Source organism: Marmota flaviventris, chromosome 6 (assembly GCF_047511675.1).
Source record: "Marmota flaviventris isolate mMarFla1 chromosome 6, mMarFla1.hap1, whole genome shotgun sequence".
Lineage (NCBI taxonomy): Eukaryota > Metazoa > Chordata > Mammalia > Rodentia > Sciuridae > Marmota > Marmota flaviventris.
In genome coordinates, this window is record NC_092503.1 from 141,637,948 (window position 1) to 141,658,816 (window position 20,869).

Consider the following 20,869-nt stretch of genomic DNA (forward strand, 5'->3'; position numbering starts at 1 on the left):
TAATTACTAAGATGAATGGTCCAGTTTATTCTATCTAGGCTCATTTTATAAGCCACTAATGATACACTTGGGGGGATGTATTTGTATGTCACTAAGTTTCCTGATTTTAAATATTGCATACATGAATTCAGGTCTCCACTGTCACTTGTAAACTTTCTGTCCTTGTGCAAGTTACTGAATTTCTTGGTACCTCAGTCTCCTCATTTACCCAGGGCCTCACACAATGCTAAGCATGAACTCTACCCTGGAGCAGTACCTCCCACCCTAAAATGAGATTTTTCATAGTGTCTGCTTACTACAGTTAGGATGGGGATTAGGAGATAATGAATTTAGTGCACAATTCTTAGCCCTTGGTAAGCAATTGATAAATATTATTTACATTTCTGAGTAATGCTATAATAATTTAAAGCCTATGGATTTCTCAATCTAAGCTAGAAGTGAGGTGTATAGTATGACATCAAGAAAAGTATGAATATTTTAAAGAAAGTTTTACAAAGTGTTTTGCTTTTATTTCCCATGTAAATATCATTCCTGAAGGGTCATTCTCTTTGCCCTTTGAACCATTTTAAGTCTTTTGGTACAATTACATGGGATGTTTTTCCATTTATTTAGATCTTCCTGCTTTTTTTTTTTTTTTCAATAATATCTTCTGGTTTTTAGAGTATGAGTTTTATATTTATTTTGTTACTTCTATTTTATTTTCTGGGGTTATCATAAGTGGAATTGTTTTCTAATTTAATTTCTCAAATGTTCATTGCTAGTGTGTAGGTATACAGTTCAAATTTATATATTGACCTTGTTTCCTGCAACCTCACTAACCTCATTTATTCATTCTTATGGTTTTTTAGTGGATTACTTAGGATTTTATAATATAAGATTATGACACTTGCAAAATTACTTCTTCCTTTCCTATCTGGATATATTTATTTCTTTTTTGTGCCTATTTGACCTGACTGGACCTTCAGTATATGTTAAGTAAAGTGAAGAGTGTGGGTGGTTTTATCACAGTTTTAATCTTAGGATAAAGAAAGCATTTAGTCTTCCCCTACTAAATGTGTGTTAGTTGTGGGTTTTTCATGAATGCCTTTAAAGTTGGAGGAAGTTCCTTTCTATTCCGAGGTTGTTAAGTATATTTATGATGAAAGGGTGTTGGATTCTGTCAAATGATTTTTTTTTTTTTTTTTGCATCTATAGTCAGGTTGTTTTTGCCTGTCTTCCCCTCCCCTCCCCTTCCCTTTAATTCTCTTCCCTTCCCTTTCTTCCTTCTCTCCCTCCCTCCCTCCTTCCCTTCCTTCCTTCCTTCCTTCCACACTGGGGATTAAACTCCAGGGTGTTTTACCACTGAGCTGCATCCCCAGCCCTTTTTATGTTTTGAGACAGTCTCATTAACTTGCTGAGGGTCTTGCTAAGTGGCTCAGGTTGACCTCAGACCTGACATCTTCCTGCCTCAGCCTCCTGAGACACTGAGCTTACAGACACTGAGTGCATCATTGTGCCCAGCCATTTTTGCTTTCTGTTTTGTTCTATTCTATTCTATAGGTTAAACTAATTTATTCCTAGGATAAGTCCTATCAGGGTCATAGTGTACAATTATTTTCAAGTGTTGATGAATTGGGTTTGCTAGCATTTAGTGTTTGTATTCATGGCAGTGTAGTCCTTTTGTGCCGTCATTATCTGTTTTGGGTACCAGGATAATACTGGCCTTGTACAGCGAGCTAAGTAAGATGTATTCCCTCCTCCAATGTTTTTTGGAAAAGTTTGTGATAAGCTGGCATTAATTCTTAAATGTTTGGCAGAGTTCACCAGTGAAGCCACCTGGGCTTTTCTTTTTTGGTAGTTTTTTTTAAATAACTAATATCATCTCTTTGCTTATTATAGATCTGTTCAGTTTTTCTTTTTTTTTTTTTTTTTTTTGAGTCATTTGTTTCTTTCTAGAAAATTTGGCCATTTAATTGAAAACAATCACTGATCTAGCAGCCAGGTATCCACAGCACCTCATAAGATACCTTCTGTTCTGGAAAGTCAGTGGTATTGTCCTCTTGTGATTTCAGTGATTTGATTCTTTTTTTCCTTTAGTCATTCTAGCTAAACATTTGTAAGTTTCATTGATCTTTTCAAAGAACCAGTGTTTGCTTTCATTGATTTTCCACTGTTGTTTTTTTGTTTTCCATTTCATTAATTTTCTGCCTTAAACATTATTATTTCCCCCTTCTTCTTGCTTTAGATTTTGTTGGTTCTTCTTTTTCCAGTATTATAAAGAATAAGATTAGATTGTTGATTTGAGAACTTTCTTTTTTCCAGGCTTGTCACTTAAAGTAATAGGTATGAATTTATTAGAAGGGATAGGAAAGGGGAAAGGAGGAGGAGATGTGATTCCTCTCAGAGAAGAGAGGAACTGAGAACTTTGTGGGGTTTCTGTTGTTGTTTGTTTTTATTTTTTTGGAGGGGGTACCAGGAATTGAACTCAGGGCCACTCAATTACTGAGCCACATCCCCAGCCCTATTTTGTATTTTATTTACAGACAGGGTCTCACTGAGTTCCTTAGCACCTCGCTTTTTGCTGAGTCTGGCTTTGAACTTGCAATCCTCATGCCTCAGCCTCCCGAGCTGCTGGGATTACAGGTGTGTGCCACTGCGCCCGGCTGAGAACTTTGTTTTTAATACAGGCATTTACAGCTGTGTATTACCCTATAACCGTGGCTTTCCTTACATCCCGTAAGTTTTTTTGTGTTGTGTTTTTCGTTCAGCTCAACATATTTTGTAGTTTCCCTTGTGATTTCTTCTTTGACACATTGGTTATTCAGGCGTGTTCAGCTTCTACAGATTTGTGACTTCCCAGATTTCTTCCTTTTATTGATCTCTATTTTCATTCCTTTATACTTGAGGAACATATTTTTGCATAAATTCAATCCTTGTAAGTTTATTGAAGCTTGTTTTATTACATAGCATATGGTCTCTCCTCGGGAATGTTCCACGTCTGTTTGAGAATGGTGTGTGTTCTGTTGCTTTTGGGTGGAGTGTATAGATGTGCTGTTAGGTCAGGTTGGTTTATAGCCTGTTCAAGTCTTCCATTTCCTTGTTGATCTCCATGTATTTTTATGTGCTGTACCTTGAAGATTTGTTAAATGATCATCCCATTTTGCAGAAGAGGAAAGGATCAAAGCATCACGCAGTGCTGAGAGATGAGTACAGGCTCTCTGGCTTCAGAGGCCACGTGTTTACTTACTATGTGAGAAATAAGGAAGAGAGTGTTCATGTCACTGCATATTAGAAAAAAGCACTCCTGTCAGTCTTTTTTTTTTTTAAATTTTTAAATTTTTTTTAGTTGTAGATGGACACAATACCTTTATCTTATTTTATTTTTATGTGGTGCTGAGGATCGAACCCAGTGCCTTCCACATGTGAGGCGAGCGCTCTACCACTGAGCTATCGCCCCAGCCCACTCCTGTCACTCTTGTCCTCATTCTCAACATCATTCCATGTTGTCAGAGTGTTATTTTCAATGTTAAACTATTTCTGTCATCCTGGTAGCATGGTCCACTCGTGTGTGGTCAGACATGGAACAGCTTTGGGGTTCCTGTGTTGTTTAGGAATATGTGGATGGACTTAGAGGTGTTCTTGAATTTTTTATAGCATAGCCTTGGATATTATCCTAAGGTACATTTCTCATTTATAACACTGTATATTAGAATTGTTTGTAGATCTTTTAAAATGTAGGCCTTCAGGAGTCTAATAATTGGAGATTTTTATTTTATTATTGCAAGACATCTTTTTTTTTTTTTGAGAGAGAGAGAGAGAGAGAATATCTTTTTTGTAGATGGACACAGCACAATGCCTTTATTTTTATGTGATGCTGAGAATCGAACCGAGTCGCGCCCATGCTAGGCGGAGCGCTCTACCGCTGAGCCATAATCCCAGCCCCAGCAAGACATCTTGATTGGGAAAAGAGGATTAAATTGTTGGAGGCTGAATCCTAGTTCAAATTCTGCAGAACTTTGTGGAAATCTCTTAATGTTTTGACACTTTAACAAAATGGGTTAGTAATATCTCGTTTAGAACTTGGTCACAAGTGAAATAATGGTTATGAAAAGGTTCTGAAGGCTTATAGTATACTATGGATCTGTCCTGGATGGAAGGCTTTTTAGTCTGTAAGAGCTGAAAACACTGTAGTGACTCTTTGTTTAAAAAAAGAAAAAGAAAAACACAGACATGTGTGTGTGTGTGTGTTGCTCTGTCAGCTGTGTGATCATAGACACGTTACCAGACTTCTGTCTCAGTTACTTCATCTGTAAAAGCTAGTATTATCCATGCCTACTTTGCAGCACTATTGTTATTCTTTAAATAAATGAATCAATATAAGCAAAGTACTTAGGATAATGCTTGATAAATAGTATATATAAATGTTTACTAATATTATTGTTGTATGTGCTTAGACGGAAAAATATACTGAGGAAAACATTTATGTAATTCCAGAAAATGGGAAGCTTAAAAAAAATTTTTGTTTCCTTTTCACTCTTGTTAATCTGTAATTAATAGAACTTATTTAGAGCTATTTGAGGCTATCGCACTATATTTATTATCATTTCTGCAGAAAATTACAAACGGGGTTAAAAGAATGGTTTCTGTTAATCACAGTAAAGCCATTACCACCTTCCTTTGTCAGAGGAACTGTACTTTTGGAAAAATTATAAAAATGTGAAGACACTTACAAAAATGTGCCAGAGAGAGTGGAGTTAGATTTATTTGCCCTGGTGGATCCATTCCAGAATCCGAGGCTGCAGTAGTGAGCTGTGATCTCTCCCTACCACATACCTGCGTTACATTAATCAGGAGCCAGAACTCCCTGGGATGTGTGTGCAGGAATCAAAAAGAATAATGAAAGCCCAAGCTCTGAAGAGCATGGAGGGAAGTCAGTCGGCTGAGTTTGGGGCTCAAGACCAAGGTTCTTTTCCCACTTCCCGTCCATTGCTGCCACTTCCCGTCCACTGCTGCCACTTCCCAAGGCCTGTCAGCAGCAGCTGGTGTAGAGGAGCACCTGGGGCTCCCTGGGTGAGAGGACTCTGCCGCAGCTTCCAGGAGCCCACACCCAGGTGTCGCTTCCATCTTGTTTGTGACTTGCTCTAGTCCCTCCCTCAGCTGTGCCTCTTTCCTCTGACATGTCCATGCTCTGGTTTTTAGTCTCTTCCCTGAGGGTACAGTCTCTGCCGTGATTTGATTCCCTGTAGTGTGGGTTTCTAGGTTTCCATCTCTCCAGGGGCTTGATCCCACTGTCTTAGGGACCACACAGTTCCCCCTTCCCTCACTTCTGCTCAGCTCTGCTCTGGAGGCTGTCCACATGGATGAGTGTGGTGCACCCTCCAGGAGTGCAGTCTTGCTGAGCCTGGCCCTCCCTCCACTGTTTGCTGTGGGAGGCTAATTCAGGCTACACCCCAGAATTTTTGTTGCTGAGATACTCAGAGGGCCTCATTATACGTCTCACAACATGGACTGCAAGGACTGCATTCTTTCCAAGTTTCAGGCTATTCTTAGCTGGTATTGAGGTGCTCTTGAGCACCCACCCCATTCTACTCCCTGGTCCTTGGATGAGTACGTGTTGGTTATCCTTGTTTCTAAGCCTAATTAGTCTTTTTTGTAGAGTCTCCTTTATCTTACTTTTATAAAGAAAATCCTCAGTAGGATTGTTACATTAATAAAGAAAAATGAATGTCATAGAATGTCGTGAGTGATCAGTCGCTTTGAAGCACTGATAAAGCCTATTACTTTTTATTTCTTATACATTTTTTATTAAGTAAATTTACACGCTATTTTTATTTTATTTTGTTTTTGGGTGTTGGTAGACCTTTATTTTATTTATTTATATGCGGTGCTGAGAATTGGACCCAGGGCCTCACACACGCCAGGCAAGTGTGCTACTGCTGAGCCACAGCCTCAGCGTCTTACATGGTATTTTATTTATTTGTCTATCTGTATATTTTTGAGACAAGGTCTCATTGCAAAGCTCAGGTTGGCTTCAAACTCCTGGGCTCAGATGATCCCCTTGCCATAGCCCTCTGAGTAACTGGAAGTACAGATATGTACCTCCATGCCTAGCATAATGTGTTTAAAAATAATGGTATTTTAGTAAACAGGGAGTAAAGTAGTGCTAATTCCAACTCATGAGAATTTTTTTTTTTTATTTTGATGGTGCTGAGGATTGAACCCAGGGCCTTGTGCATGTGAGGCAAGCACTCTACCAGCTGAGCTAGCTATATTATAACCCCAGCCCCTCATTATGAGAAATTTTGATGAGAAACCTTTTAATATGTTGCCATATCTGGTACAGTTTTTCAAGTTGCCACTTCCCTGTCTGCGGATTCTTATGTTTTTGAGGTTTGAAAATCCTTTATCCCAAATCTTTTTAACCACAGCTTCGTTCCTGAGCAGTGTAATAGGTTGCCATCAAGTACAAAACATGTTTCATGGAAACATCACTGTGGGTCCAGCTTCTAGCTTCCCAGAACTTTTTATCAGCTGCTCCCACGTTGAATATTTGGATTGAGTGGTGCATGTCTTCCAAAACAAACTTGGGAAACTGAGCCAGAGCACGCCCTCCGGGGGAGCTCAGTGTAGGAAAAAGGGCATCGAGCTTTGCAATTTGCAAAATTTGTTCCAGAAAGTGCTGGGCTGCAGAGCTATGAAGAAGTGATACTTGAAAGAGAGATGGAAACAGACCTCACTTGGAATAAATTCTGTCTTTAAAATCGGTATTTAAAAATAAAAAATTGGCAGACCATAATTGCCTTGGAAAAAATAGAAAATTAATTTCCCCCATTGTTCCTCATTTTGCAGACCACAGACTTTGAAGCTATAAAGAGAGATGTGGTTTTGTGTTAGGCTTAAGGACTTGCTGAAGACCCTGGCATCGGGCAAGCTTTCATGACCATCTTGTCCATTTATTCTTTAAAGAACAGGGATGTGTTCTCATTTCAGCCATCATTAGAAAGGTGAAAACAAGGAAGAAATATCCCTGGAACATCATCTACTTGCTTTGTCACAGTCTTTGTTTCTTAATGCGATGGGCACAGTTTTACTGTTGCTAAATATAGGAGACATAGGCCCTGAGGATGCTGCTGGATGACAGACAGACTTCAGGAACAGAGGCTTATGTGTTCTTACTATGCTTGAAGAAAATCTTCGCTGCACAGAAATGTGACCTACTCATGACAAATGAGACCCAGGGGCTCTGAATTTAGCATGCTACTCTTAGATGCTTAGGCTAAGCTATTCCTTGGCATGCACAACTGAACTTGGGTGTCTGGAACAGGTGGCCAGTGTTAAACATGAGAAGGGGCAGAGGTAGCACAGTATCTCCAAGAGCAGGGGACAGTCACTTCTTTACCCTGAGTGCTCAACAAGAGGAAGAGCCCTGTGACTATCCAGCATGGTCTTACTAGGTTTCTGAGGACATTCTGTAATAATTTTGGTATTTGCTGCTTCTCAGGGGTGGAGGTGACCACTTTAAGGTTCATCCAATCCCATCTCAAAATGAGTCTCTTCATCACCTGGTTGCCTATTCACCCTGCCACCATGTTCCCCTGCAGGAAAAAAGGTATCGGAGCAGTTCATGTGGCAAGAACTTAGTTGTAGGATAAAAATCTGTGGGTCACCCTGCCCAAGACTGTGTGAACACTTTATTTCCTTTGAAATATTTCTCCCCTATCTGCTCTCTGTTTTGATACAAGGTCTCACATTATTGCCCGGGCTGTCTTCAAACTCTGTGCGTGTGTCTGTGTGTGTATACACATAGAATTTAAGTATAATACCCCATTCTATAATCATTGCACTTAATATGCTTTTCACTTTCCTGAGAGTCCACATCATTAAATGACCCATCATTTTCCCAGAGAATGAGCATTTACAAATCTGTTAATCACAGAAAAATGTCTTTGTTACCAGTTTCCCCTAATAACATCATGAAGTTCTTTCTAAATATGTTTATTGTTTGATTATTTATTTAAAATAAACATTTTTAGCCTTTCTTAATATCTCATTGGCCGGACTTGAGACCCACGTGCTTTTATTTTCACCTCAGTAGTAATGTAAATAAAGGTGACATTTTCTGTGATGCTTTTGAGGTCTCTGGTCATTTTTATTCCTTTCTGGCCATAGCTGATAAAGGATTCTCCATGGAATGGTGAAAAAAGTCTCAATTTCTTCATCTTTTTTAATTAATTAATTAATTAATTTTTTACATACATGACAGTAGAGGAATGCATTACACTCATTATTACCCATTTACAGCATCAATTTCTTCATCTTTAATGCAGATAGTTTTACTCACAATCTATTAAGAGAATTAAATGCTAAATTTCCAGCTCACATTAGGTGCTCAACAAATTGTTCCCATATTTCTGTTCTCCATTAAGACACTTAACTCAGCAGCCCCTTCTGTGCCCTTTAATAATGGTAGTAACAGGCCACAGAATCGAGTCTGATAACAGTACTTGTAGAGTAGCTGTGTGCCATATGTCTAAATTTCCATTTATGAATTCTGCAGATCTTTGCTATTATTTGAATACCTCATCCCCTTTTAATGTGATGTTTCTGGGTTTTGGTGTGGATTTGCATTTACACTATTTTCTGGGGTCCATTTTTAGAATTTTTTACTTTGCACTTTAGAAATGTGCAGAGTAGAAAGCCACCAGTATTTTCTAAAGAAAAGGGTAGGCACAGGCAAGAGTGACTTGTCACATAATTTCATTATTCAGGTACGCTAAAAAACATAAGAAAACACCAAAGCTGAAAGTTGATATTAATTGACAGTCTCTCATGTAGCCTATTTTGGGTTTGCTAGACTTGACGTTCTTCAGAACATTTATTTATTTTTCATGTTTGGATTTTTCCTTCTGTAATACCCCTTAACAATCAGCATGGCTTATTTTATATTTTTCAAAGAACAGTTAAAAACGTACTTGTGCCTATTGCTTATTTCTTCTTTCTTTCTAAAAGATGAGTTGGAGTTAGGTCATTGCAAAAAAAAGAGCTTTCTTATAACAGTCCACGCACCTGGATGTGTTAAACAGCAGTCAGGCCTGTCCTGTCACTACAGTCTGGTTCATAATTCATTTTTCATCATTGGACTGACTAGATGTTAATGTTGATAACTTAGGCTTGTGTCTATTCTGGCAGAGGTAGCGTTGGTCTCTTCATTTCTTTTTGAAAATTAAGCAAATGCAAAACTAGTCAGTGTAGTGTTTTTGACATATCTTGTTGAAATATTTCAAAAGCTCTGCCTTCCCAGGTAGAACTGGCGGATGGCATCAGAATCTGGAGCATCGTGCCTGCCCACACTTGATCAGCCCGGCAGTTACGAGAGCTGAAAATTAGGTCACAGGGGGCAGGAATGGATTTGGGGGCAGGAGAAGGAATGGAGAGCCACCGACACACCCCATCTCCTCTCCTACGGCGTTATTGACCTGATGTCCTGAGAACTTTGAACAGATCCTGAATGTGTATCCAGCTTAGTTTTATAATGTGAAACTAGCAAAATTGAGGAGGAGGAGCCTCATTTCCAGGGCAGCACCTCGTTGGGCTTTATACCTTGCATTTTTCCACCTTTGTTTAAATATCCAACCTGTTCAACCTGTTTGGGCTGAACAAGCTGGTGCTAGCAAACATCCAGACGTGCCCACTCGCTGTCAGACGTTTTTCTGATTTGTTAAAGGAGGCGATTAGCAGCAACATCTACATCACCCCCCCAAAACCATTCCTCCTAAAAAGGAATGGTGAACAAGAAGCAGGAGACCTTAGCCTGTGTGTTTGTGACACGGGTTCCCAGTCTCCTTTGGTGTGTATGTGCGCACCTGTTTCTCCACTTCTTTTAGGGCTATAAGATCCTTCATGGAGGGGTTATTCCTTCAGTGGAGAGAGATTTTGTGTTTCCTTATTCTGTTGCATAATGGGCTCGTTGGTATGTGGTGTCAGCACTTCATTATTATTTTTCATGCTTATATAACCCAGCTCACTCAGGAGGATTGTTATTCCAATTTTATAGGCAGGAAAACTGAGGTTTGTGATACTGGGGGCCTAGCCGTGACCCTCAGCTATTCCTCCTGGTCTCCTCCCTCCCTGGGCTGCTGTTGGTAGAACAGTATGCTGCTCCTCCCTTGGAACACATTGTTGGATTCTGTCATCTCTTGAAAGCAGAGATCATGTGCATCCTGCATCCAATAGCACTTGAGAAGAAAGGTGACTGTAAACTCTGCAATCTCTGAGAAGTGTCTCCGTTGCCTTGTTGGTTTTGGCAAGTGATATTTCTCTTTCGATTCATATGTTGTACGTTGTCTCCTGAGGTGGGGTCCCCTTTCCTTCTCAGGTGTCTCTCACTAACCCCTGCTAGCCCGGTATAACAGATGCCCCAGTGGTGATGCCCCTTCTCTGCACCCACAGCTGGGACCTCCACTTTTCTGTTGGGACTAAGGACGACAGCAACTTAGCCCTGTCTTACTAGGAAGACGTTCCTCTCTTCTTTCTCTGCAAAAGGGAGACAGAAGTGAATGTCAAGGTTCAGCCATCTTGAAGAAACTTAAAGTAAAACCCTGCAAGATTGATGTGAGAAATGGCCTCAGTGACTTCAGCATTTCCATTCCACCATGAAGCTTAGATTTAGGTTGGTCATACACTGTTTTTTTAGTGGTTGCCATAGGAAGACATTCTCCATAGTGAGACTGGTGATGACTTCCCTCAAAGATAATGGCTCTGGGTCAGTGTGGCCACTTTGGGAGTGGTGACTTCATTTGGGACCCCATCACCTAAGGTGGGAGTCACTTCTGGTATAGGACTGGCTGTGGATGTGAGATTTGGACTCTAGGATTTATGGGGAGGTTGAAGAAATCAAGGGGGTTTAACTTAGAAAAGAGGAGTTTGTTGTATCATGATGGTTGCCGTGGGAATATTTAGGCACTACCAGGTGAGATATGGTGGCATTCTTTGTGGACTGTTTCTCTGGATTTACATAGGGAAAGCACAAGCCAGGAAGGTTCAGCTTTGTCACCAGTCTGTTTGTTGTTATTGTTTTAGTCTGTGGATTGAACCCAGGGATGTTTTGCCACTGAGCTGCATGCCTAGCTCCTTCTATTTTTTCTTTTGAGACAAGGCCTCAGTAAGTTGTTGAGGTTGGCCTGGAAGTTGGAATCCTCCTTAGCCTCTCGAGTTGCTGGGATTACAGATGCAGCACCACCTTGCCCAGCCGAGTCTGTGGTGAAGGTGTAGAGATAGCAAATCGTGTATGCAGGGTGTAACAACTGAGAAATTATTGTCACTAAGCAAGCATGGGCAAAGAGAAAGAAGTACAAGATGGTGAACTGAATCAAAGGTCTGACAGTTAGGACTAGTATCTAGAGTAAAGGTTATTTAAAGGTTGATACCAATGTACCTGGGCTGCCCGCCAAGCCCCTCCTACTCGATGTGAAAGTCAGGAGGGAAGGAGAGAGAGTGGCAGTTATGAAGGGAGTGTGTCTCTTTCCTATGTAGACAGTCAAAAGCTAGAGGTCACTGTCCCTCAGTCAACAGCTTCCAGGTCAATAGAGAAAGGAATTTAGGAGCCAAAGGTACCCTTCTGCCCCTAAAACGGTGGCTGGGACATTGAGGAAGAATACTCTTCAGGTATCGAAAGTCCAGCTCAGTCCATCAATGAAGTAGTGTTTGGGCAAAGAATACATAGGGATCTTACCCAGGACCAAGATAGAAAAGGAACTGCCAAAGAAAGTGGCGAGGGGCAGGGGGGGAATAAATAAGTAAAAGGAGCTGCCCTCTCCAAACACTGCAATGAACCTGAGACGAGATAGAAATAGTGGTCCAACCAGAAAGACCAGGACCTCAGAACCCAGGGTTAGAAAGGAGCCCTGGGCTGGAAAGCAGAGGAGTTACCGAGCACCCAGCAGTGTTTGTTAACAAGGATTTGAGGCTAAAGGCTGGTGTGCACCTGCTTTGAACTAAGGTCTCTTCGTTTGAAGTCTGTCCTTACACTGGTGCCATCAGAGTGCCAGTCTTAGGTAAGAGAAGCCCTCTACTCCTGGGTGTGTTGTCTCAAGGAGGAAGTCTGTGCCGTGGAGGATGTGGCCTGTACAGGCGTCTCCCTGAGTGGAAACAACAGGAAGAAATTCTAGTATCAAGGCTAGGTGTAGGGCTCCCCTTTGTCACAACCTCTGCTGTCCATAACATTCCAGTGAGAGGACACCACTGGCCTGTGGTGGGATAAGTACAGCATCAAGGGCATTTCACCCAAGCATCCCTGGGAGCAGGCGAGTTAAGGTGTTCCCACGGCAAGCCCACAGACAGCAGATTTGTACCTCATGCCCGGATGACTTCTAGACTTTTCTGAGAGGATTGGCTGTTAGGTCAGCACAGTTGCTTATGCTTACGCATCGACAAACCTTCTTCCACACCCTGGCACAGCCGATGTGACCTGCCTCCTGGACAAGCATGACTGGACGTGAACAACACCTGAATGACTAGAAGGTGCCTTTGCACTGATAGGTGGGGCCCACTGGGATTCGCTGTTGATGCCTTGCCATCCCTCTCCCCATAACCCTCCTCCACTCTTGACTTTGTGCCCCATTGTTTGCACAGAATTGATTGACATAACAAGTATCACTCACACCTCTCTACCCTAAACTCCTCTCCTAGGTATTTGCTATGAAAACATAAACACAAATCTTTCTGAAGATGTACTTTTCTTTGGCCAGAAATGTGTATTGTAAAGCTGTGATGCTTCTTAATCTCACTCATTCCCTCTTGATTTATCACAAGGCATTGTTGGACAAGAAAAGCTATCGTCAGTATACATGAGTATGTATCTATAACCAGGCTGCTAGAACCTGTTTGAATTGGTTGCCTTCTGTTTGGCAACTCAGCAGTGCAGAGTGCCCTCTGTGTAGAGTTGTGTGTACTCATGGAGTGACCTTCCTTATGCCATTCACTCAGAGGATCAAATAATTCAACTTCTCCATTAATAAGCCTATGAGGAAATTAAGAGTGGAAAGTTTGCAGGTACTGGAAGTGTCTAGATCTTTCCTGAGCTTTAACCTTCACATGTAAATTAGACATAGGAAGGCTCAAAGAATGCCTCTTCAACTAGGCAATCCTTAGTTTGGGTTACATTTAAACTTGCTGAGGGTTTCCCTGAAGGACTTTTCCACTCAAGGAATTTTAAGAAAGTTGAATTTCCCCATTTGCTTTGTTAAGCGTTTATGCCTGGTAAATTTAGAGACTACTGGTATATTGGAAGATGAGTCTGAGAGAGGTTTGATGCATGAATCCAAAATCTATGGACATCCTAGTCAGATGGTTAACCAAACCTGCAGTTAGTATCAAGGGCATAAGAATTTCCCTTGGATCTCATGGTTCTTACACTTGAGCAAGCAAGACATGGAAACCCATATTGCCAGGCCCTGCTCTAGGCCTCTAGTCTGCAGGCTTTGCATTTTTAACAAGCCAGAGATGATGCTGATGCTGCTGGTCAGAGGCCCATGGTTGGAAAGCAGTGCTCTAAGAGAATGGCAGTATCATCCCCCACTTCACAGATGTGCAAATTGAAACTGAGGTAGCCTAAGTAACGAGTCACCGTGGTTACTAGGTGGCAGAATCAGAATCTAACATCCAAAATGCATCACAGCTCAAAGACATGGGAAGTGAACCCTGTGGCTTCACTGCCATCATACATTCTCTTTATGCTATAAATATAACATCTTCCCTCCAAATTCCTGCTTGCTACTCAGATCAAGCCAGTGCTTACATGGCTAAGAGTTAACTCCCATCCCAGGTTTCAGGATTCCCATGCCTTAGGAAAGTCAGCAGGAAGTATCTGTATTTGAAACTGGAAAAGAGGATGTTCAGGGAGGTAAGGAGTGTGTTTAAGGGATTGGTGTTTCTCCCTGGAGTTACTTGACTAGCATTCAGCTCTCGCATGCAAGATCCATTTGGTTTAGCTCTGATCTTTCTCTTCAGTATGCCGATGGACATCCCACCTTACTGTGGGGATGTAGTTCAGTGGTAGAGTGCTTGCCTTCTGTGTACAAAACCCTGGGTTCAGTCTCCAGTAGCTCTAAATAAATTAATTTTATCTCAAATTTTAGAAGACATGATTACATTTACAGGAAGAAAAATGTTAAGTCGAAAATCAATATATCCACCCCTGTTAGTAAGCAGTATATTCCAACAGATTTGCAGGTGGCACCCACAAAATTTGCACTATCAGTATTAAAAGGTACTCAGATTTTTATTCCAGATTTACATCCAGAATATTTTTGTTCATCACTGTAAAAGCCTGTCTAGGTGTTACGGATGGCAGGAAACTTCTCTTGATTCCCAAAGTGCTGATAAAATTCCTTCCTTAGACACAGTGTGGCAGGATTCTTACTGGTTTTGTTAAGTTTGTCAGGTTTGGTTTTGTTTTATTAAAATACTAGGGATTGAACCCAAGGCAGTGCTACCACTGAGCCACATTCCCAGCTTGCTTTATTTATTTGTTTCGGTTCATTTATTTATTTATTCATGGCAGGGTCTTACTAAGTTGCTGAACCTGGCCTCAAACTTAAGATCCTCCTCCTGCCTCAGCCTCCTAAGGTGCTGGAATTACAGGCATGCACCAACATGCCTGGTTCCTATTGCTGAAGTAACCTGCCTCTGAATGAAAATTCTAGAATTTTATGCAAAAGTACAAGTGTACTTTGATTTTACATTGACCTCTCTACTGTATGTGTAGATAACTGTTTGAATGAATGAGCACAAATTCTATTAAGAGACAAAAATAGCTTATGGGGTACTTGAATATTACTAGTTACTCCACAGATATCAGGTTTGTTCGCATTAAATTCCAGTGACGTAAATTATAAGGAACCTAAGGATATATGGTGTAGTGGTGCTTCAAGTGGAACGGTTTCTGCATATGCTTTGTTCTCCTTTTCTTCATTTATTATTCTGTAATTCAATATATTCATTTGTTTCTTCTTCTAGCCATTTGGTGGATATTTGTCCACCACCTACTGTGTGCCTCCACAGGCTAGTGCAGAGAACAAGAGACAAACTAGGTTCAAGATAATAGAACTAATTTGACTGGGGGCAAGGGGTCAAAAAAGGAAATACACAATCTCTTCCCTTTCTGCTGTGTGTTTTTGAAGGAAGTAAAACCTGAAAGGGCCTTGGGATAAAGAGGCTAGGATGCTCACCAGTGAGGCCCAGGAAATAAATGGAGACAAGATTTACTGAAAACAGTCCTGGCAGAAAAGTTGAAGCAAGAAGTGGTATGCCGTGACCTCTTTTAGGAGCACACTGGCTGCTGGGTAGGGAATGAACAATAGGCGGCAAGAAGAAGAGCACTGTGAACAGTCTCAAATCCCACAACCTGCTGGTGGGTCACCCTGTAGTTGTCAGTGTTTGCATAGGGTATCCATCTGTGAATTATCATTATAAAATGACTTGCCCAGTTATTAGTCCTTAAGACAAATTTCGTTAAGTGGAGTTACTGGGATAAAGGACATATACATTTAAAAGTCTGGTCCTTATTGCTTAGCCACTTTGCAGAAAGGTGGTTAGTTAACAATTCTCAACTCTCATTAACATTGCATATCTTAAGACTCCATCACATTTGCTAAAAGGGAAAATGAAAAGACATGGTTTTGATAACGGTTTGAATGAAGGAATCATGGGCATTCTAGTTGACAAAACTTGGTTCATAGGAACTGGGGATGTAATATCGCTTTCAAACATGCGCAGCAACTGGGTCTGGTAGTATATGCTTGTAATCCCAGTGGCATGGGAATCTGAGGCAGGATGGTCACAAATTCAAGGCCAGCCACAGTAATTTTAGTGAGAACTTCAGCAACTTAGGGAGACCCTGTCTCAAAATTTGAAAAGAACCAGTGATACAGCTCAGTGGTAAAGTGCCCCTGGGTTCAATTTCCAGTGCCAAACAACAACAACACACTCATGAGAACCATCCCAAGCTATGTTATGTCATCTCTGGAGGTCATTGTCTCTGTGCTCTGAGCTCTCAGACCATGTCTATGCAGGATCCAGCGTGATCCAAATGTGGATGAAGGATGTCTACAGACTGGAGGGTATCCTGAGGTTAGTGAGCAGTATATTCCAACAGATTTGCAGGTGGCACTTAGGGGCCTGGAATTGTTTAATTTTGAGAAGAGAACTTGGGAGAAATGCAGTGGTCCTCATGTGCTATCGGAAGAGTATAGGTTGTGTTGCCCCTGACAACTGATAGATACTTAAAGGATGGAATTCCTATCTGACTCCATATGCGGAAGACTGTCTTTTACCATGAGAACAACTGGTGAAAATGGAGACGTCCTTGTTGTTGGAAGCATTCAAACACAACTAGGTGGTGCTCTCTCTCGTATGCTGTGCAGAGGGACTTTCTGTGCCGAATGCATGACTGGGTCCTATCTTAGCTCCTTTCCAGCTCAGGGCTTGTCTTCATTGAGTCTCAGATAATGAGAATCGGGCAGATTAACCCTGGAAATAAGACCTACGAGGAAAACAGACCCCAGCCAGCGCCTCTTTTTTTCTTTTTGCTATTGTTGTTGTTGCAGATGGACACAATATCTTTGTTTTATTTATTTATTTTTTAATGTGGTGCTGAGGATTGAACCCAGTGCCTCACACATGCAAGACAAGTTCCCAACCACTGAGCTACAGCCCCAGCCCAGACCCAGCTTTCTAATCACAATAGTGTTTGCTCTTTCCTTCCACCCCTTTTCTCTGTCTGGTTACCCTAAGGGGGAGGCTAATTACTGGCTCATCATGATGACTCTCGCCCTGCTTCCTGAAAACCTTAGGGAGGAAATGAACAGCTCAAGTTGCTGTCCATGTTGTTGGAGGCTAAGGAATCGGAGCAGGGTTGGGATGGAGGGAATCTGTAACTGCAGATCACATCCAGTCAACTGGACCTCTGTGGACCTCTGAGGCCATTGACTAAATTTAAGTCTTGAATCAGCTTGCTTCTTCTATTGGTCATCATGTCTCTGGAGGAACGAACCAGGGACTCACCCACCGTGTTGTGGCCAGCAACCAGACATTTCATCCTAGACTGGAGCTGTGCTTGTGTTTTGAACCTGAGGCTCCAGCAGGACTCAGAGAGCTAGAGTAGATGGTTGTGTTCTTCAGTTTCATGGGGCCAGTAGGACTGCCTGTCCTTCCTTCTTTCTTTCACCGCAGCCATCATGCTGTTCAAGGGCCACCCCAGGATTTTAGACTAGGACCAGGTTTTCTGCAGTCCTATGGGCTCTTCACCTGCTCTGTCTCCTGATAGAATTTTGTCATTTAATGCCAACTATTTCACCTTGGGCCACCGTCACCCACAGAGGAAGTGCCTGGGTTATGGCCCTGAGATTCCAGCTAGTGATCCAGAACCAAGTTAACTGACTGATGTGGCCTTTGGAGGCCATCTGAAGTAGGAGAAAGGTCCCAATTGTTGAAAACTTCATTCTAACCGAAAATTACAGATCCCTCTTTATATCACCACTGTATCTGCAAAATGGAAATAACAGTGTGTGTGAAAGTTCTGCTAAACCCTCACTGAGTGCTGGGTTTAGCCCTTCTTCTCCCTGTGAAACTAGCTTCTCTCATAAATCCCAAGGACAAAATAATAAAGCATCCTTTTATATTTCTGTGTGTATATGTATCATGTGATTGAGAATATGGAGCCTGAAGTGTGCCAATGAACTGTGTATAGTCGTCATTCTCTAATTTCTAATATTCTCACTCTATTGGTAAAAAGGGTATTGTTTTTGTTAATTAAATTGATTTTGAATAAGTTATTGAAATGGCAAATTTGAATAATAATTTATATCTTCAGTATTATCATACTTCCTCAATTCTTAGATGCTTTTTTCTTAAATATATAAAATTGGGATGAACCATATAATAAATGCTGAAAGAAGCCACTTTGGTTTTTTTTTCCTTCAAACTTTGATGTTAAAGGATGTTCTTGTCAAATCACAATCACTTTTGTACTTAACAGAGCTATTTGTGTCTGTTAACTTCTTCAAGTCTTTAAGTGACTGAGAACTAAATAAAAAAGCATCCTTCCCTAATAATTTGGGTAAGGAATTTTGTGGCTATAAGCGTGATTGTGATTCTCATCCATTTTCTCCCACTAGATTTTTCTACTCCACCACATGGATTCCCCCTAAGAAAACAGGTTTGGCTTCTTTTCCTGAGTCCCCTGTCCTCAAGGTCAGGATCCATCTTTAGCAGTTCCAGCTGGTGGATAGCTGTAGGACTGGTGCTGTTTTGTCAGGGCAGAGTCTAGGCAGGGGGTTAATTCTAGAGTGTGTCTAAGGAGTAGAGTGAGAGAAGTCTAAAGCAAACTGTAGCATCTATATCCACAAACTTTAGAAAAGGAGATTCCTGCTGCTGTAGGGCAGAACCTGTGTGTGGGAAATTCGGCATCCTGGCCATCTTGATCATTGGCACCAGCAGCTGTGATTCACAAGCTGCTTGGCCTTTTCACCCCACAGACTCACTCCTCTAAAGAAGGCACAGCAAAAAGGTGAGCTGAGATGGTTTTCAGAAGTGTGACAGGGGAGTGCATGAGAGCTTTGCTGTCTTTTCACATTCTTAAGAACTTTTATAGGGACTGGAGGTATAGCTCAGTAGTAGAGCATTTGCCTAGTGTGCATGAGGCCCTGGATCCAATCCCCAGCACAGGGGAGGGAGTGGAAGGAAATTCTCAAGTAAAATCATCTTATAAAATAGCTATTTGTAAAAAGCTGCAGCTACATTCCTACATCTGGCACAGTTTAACCCCATTCAGATGATGAGTATGATTGTCATTAGCAAACTGAAACTTTTTTTATTTTGCAAAAAAAAAGGAATTGAGACTATTTGTTTGTAATGCCATTCTTTTCCTCTGTATCTTGGGACCCTCTTCTTAGGATGTTTGTTTTAGAACCTGATAAAATAAGGTTATTTATTAAGGGCTGGGTTAATAATAAGGGCTGGAGATATAGCTCAGTTGATAGAGTGCTTGCCTTGCCTTGCACAAGGCCCTGGGTTCAATCCCTAGCACCACAATAAATAAGTAAATAAGGTCATTTAAATCAGATCCTTATCCATAAGACCCCTTTTAATGGAACAAACACATATAATATATATAAAACCTCACTTTCATATTATATGTGTATCTAGATACAAGAGTTGCAACATGTAATTTACTGCACTGTCCACCTATTCTCATCATCTATAAATCCACATAATACCTTGAACAACATGGAAAAGATTTCAGGTCTTAAGCACTCTGGACATGTGCTTTGTCAGCACAGTTCAAATTTGTACCCCAAAATGCTTCCAAAGGCAGAAGAAAGACAATACAACTAGGATGGCTTCTGTGGGCCAATATGGAGTTATGGCTTAGTTTGTGAACTAGTGGAAGTTTAGGAACCTGGGAATTTTTTATTCTGCAGAATTATGTGTCCTAAAATAGTATTTTTTGCCTGAGTACATAAAACCAGTCACCAGCTAGTTGTTTCTATCTCACTAATGCCTGTCAAGTTCATGAATATCGTCCACCAAGCAGTGAGACACAGCACTGCTTCTGGATAGCACTCTCAGGAGCTTGAAGGGTCAAGGAGATTATAAAGCTTTGGAAAGATAGAAGCCACTGTACAAATTGTATTCCACATACTTAACTAATGAAAATTCGGGGAGTAGGGCTATAACTCAGTAGCAGAGCACCTGCCTCCCACAAGTAAAGTCCTGGGTTCCATCCTCAGCACCACACAAAAAAAGATAAAATCCAAGACCAAGGCCCAGATACAAAATCTAAAATTTAGAAGAAATAAGTGAACTAGATATTTGTTGTCGTCACGTCACACCATCGTTGTGTATCTCCCTTTCAGACATATGAAGATTCATGAGAAGGACCCCAACAGTGCTACAGCTGCAGCCCCTCCATCCCCTCTGAAGCGCAGGCGGCTGTCCTCTAAGAGGAAGCTGAGTCATGATGCCGAATCGGAGAGAGAAGACCCAGCACCAGCTAAAAAGGTCCTCTGGGCCCCTGGCACAGACGAGTCTCCTCATGGGGGGGCTTTTGCAGATCTACCTCTCGTCTTTATTTTCATAGTCTAGGGACTTGGCAGACATCTATCCTAGGCTTTTCGACCTATGTTTTCCCACAGTATTTTCTAAAGTGTCTAAGAAAAGAGTACCTGTGTGTGTTTCCTCTTTGGACCCCCTCAACTAGCCTAGGGATGAAACAAAGAGCTCCCAGAATTATTTTCACACTTTTTATGTTGTTTTTATAGCTAAAATGAAGTTTTATCAGTGTTAGGGACTCTTGTCCTCACTCATTCCTAGTGCTTGGCAGATACTAGGTGCTCCATGAGTATTTGTTGAGTAGATAAGACGACTGGGGAATGAGTGAGGGCACAGGCGGGTAAGTGGTGGGTATGTCTTGTGTGAATGTAGGAATCAGTGGAGTCACATCCTTAATAACGTAGTGAGGTCCACATCCCTTTTAGAAGTCCCTGGGTTGGTGATGGCCTCTTTTCTGAAGCAGTCCCCATGAGAGAACACCTTTATGACTTCACTTTCTGCTTTTCCCTAAGATGGTAGAAGACGGGCAGCCAGGTGACTTGGAGAAGAAGGCTGATGAAGTCTTTCACTGCCCAATATGCTTCAAGGAATTTGTTTGCAAGTATGGACTGGAGACGCACATGGAGACCCATTCAGATAACCCACTAAGGTAGGAGGAAAGGTGAACTAGACCTGTGGTCTGGGAGGCTGTTTTTCATTCCTACTCCTAGCATATTACATTCTTATTTCTCATTACTTTAAACTGAGTTCAGTGATTGAACTTGAGTAGGATGACATTAAT

The 20,869-nt window shown here is 41.3% G+C and overlaps 1 protein-coding gene across 8 annotated transcripts in view; it reads left to right on the top strand.

Moving 5' to 3' along the window:
* The window catches only part of Rreb1 (ras responsive element binding protein 1), a 179,523-nt gene that overhangs the window by 122,346 nt on the left and 36,308 nt on the right, over positions 1 to 20,869 (top strand). For 7 of the 8 annotated variants that reach the window (XM_071613666.1, XM_071613667.1, XM_071613665.1 and 4 more), the window contains exons 7-8: positions 19,893 to 20,037; positions 20,601 to 20,737. In XM_071613666.1, coding sequence (XP_071469767.1) covers positions 19,893 to 20,037; positions 20,601 to 20,737 — 282 coding nt within the window. Of the gene's footprint in view, positions 1 to 19,892; positions 20,038 to 20,600; positions 20,738 to 20,869 lie in introns of those variants that run through there. The other variant, XM_071613670.1, reaches the window with a different exon arrangement.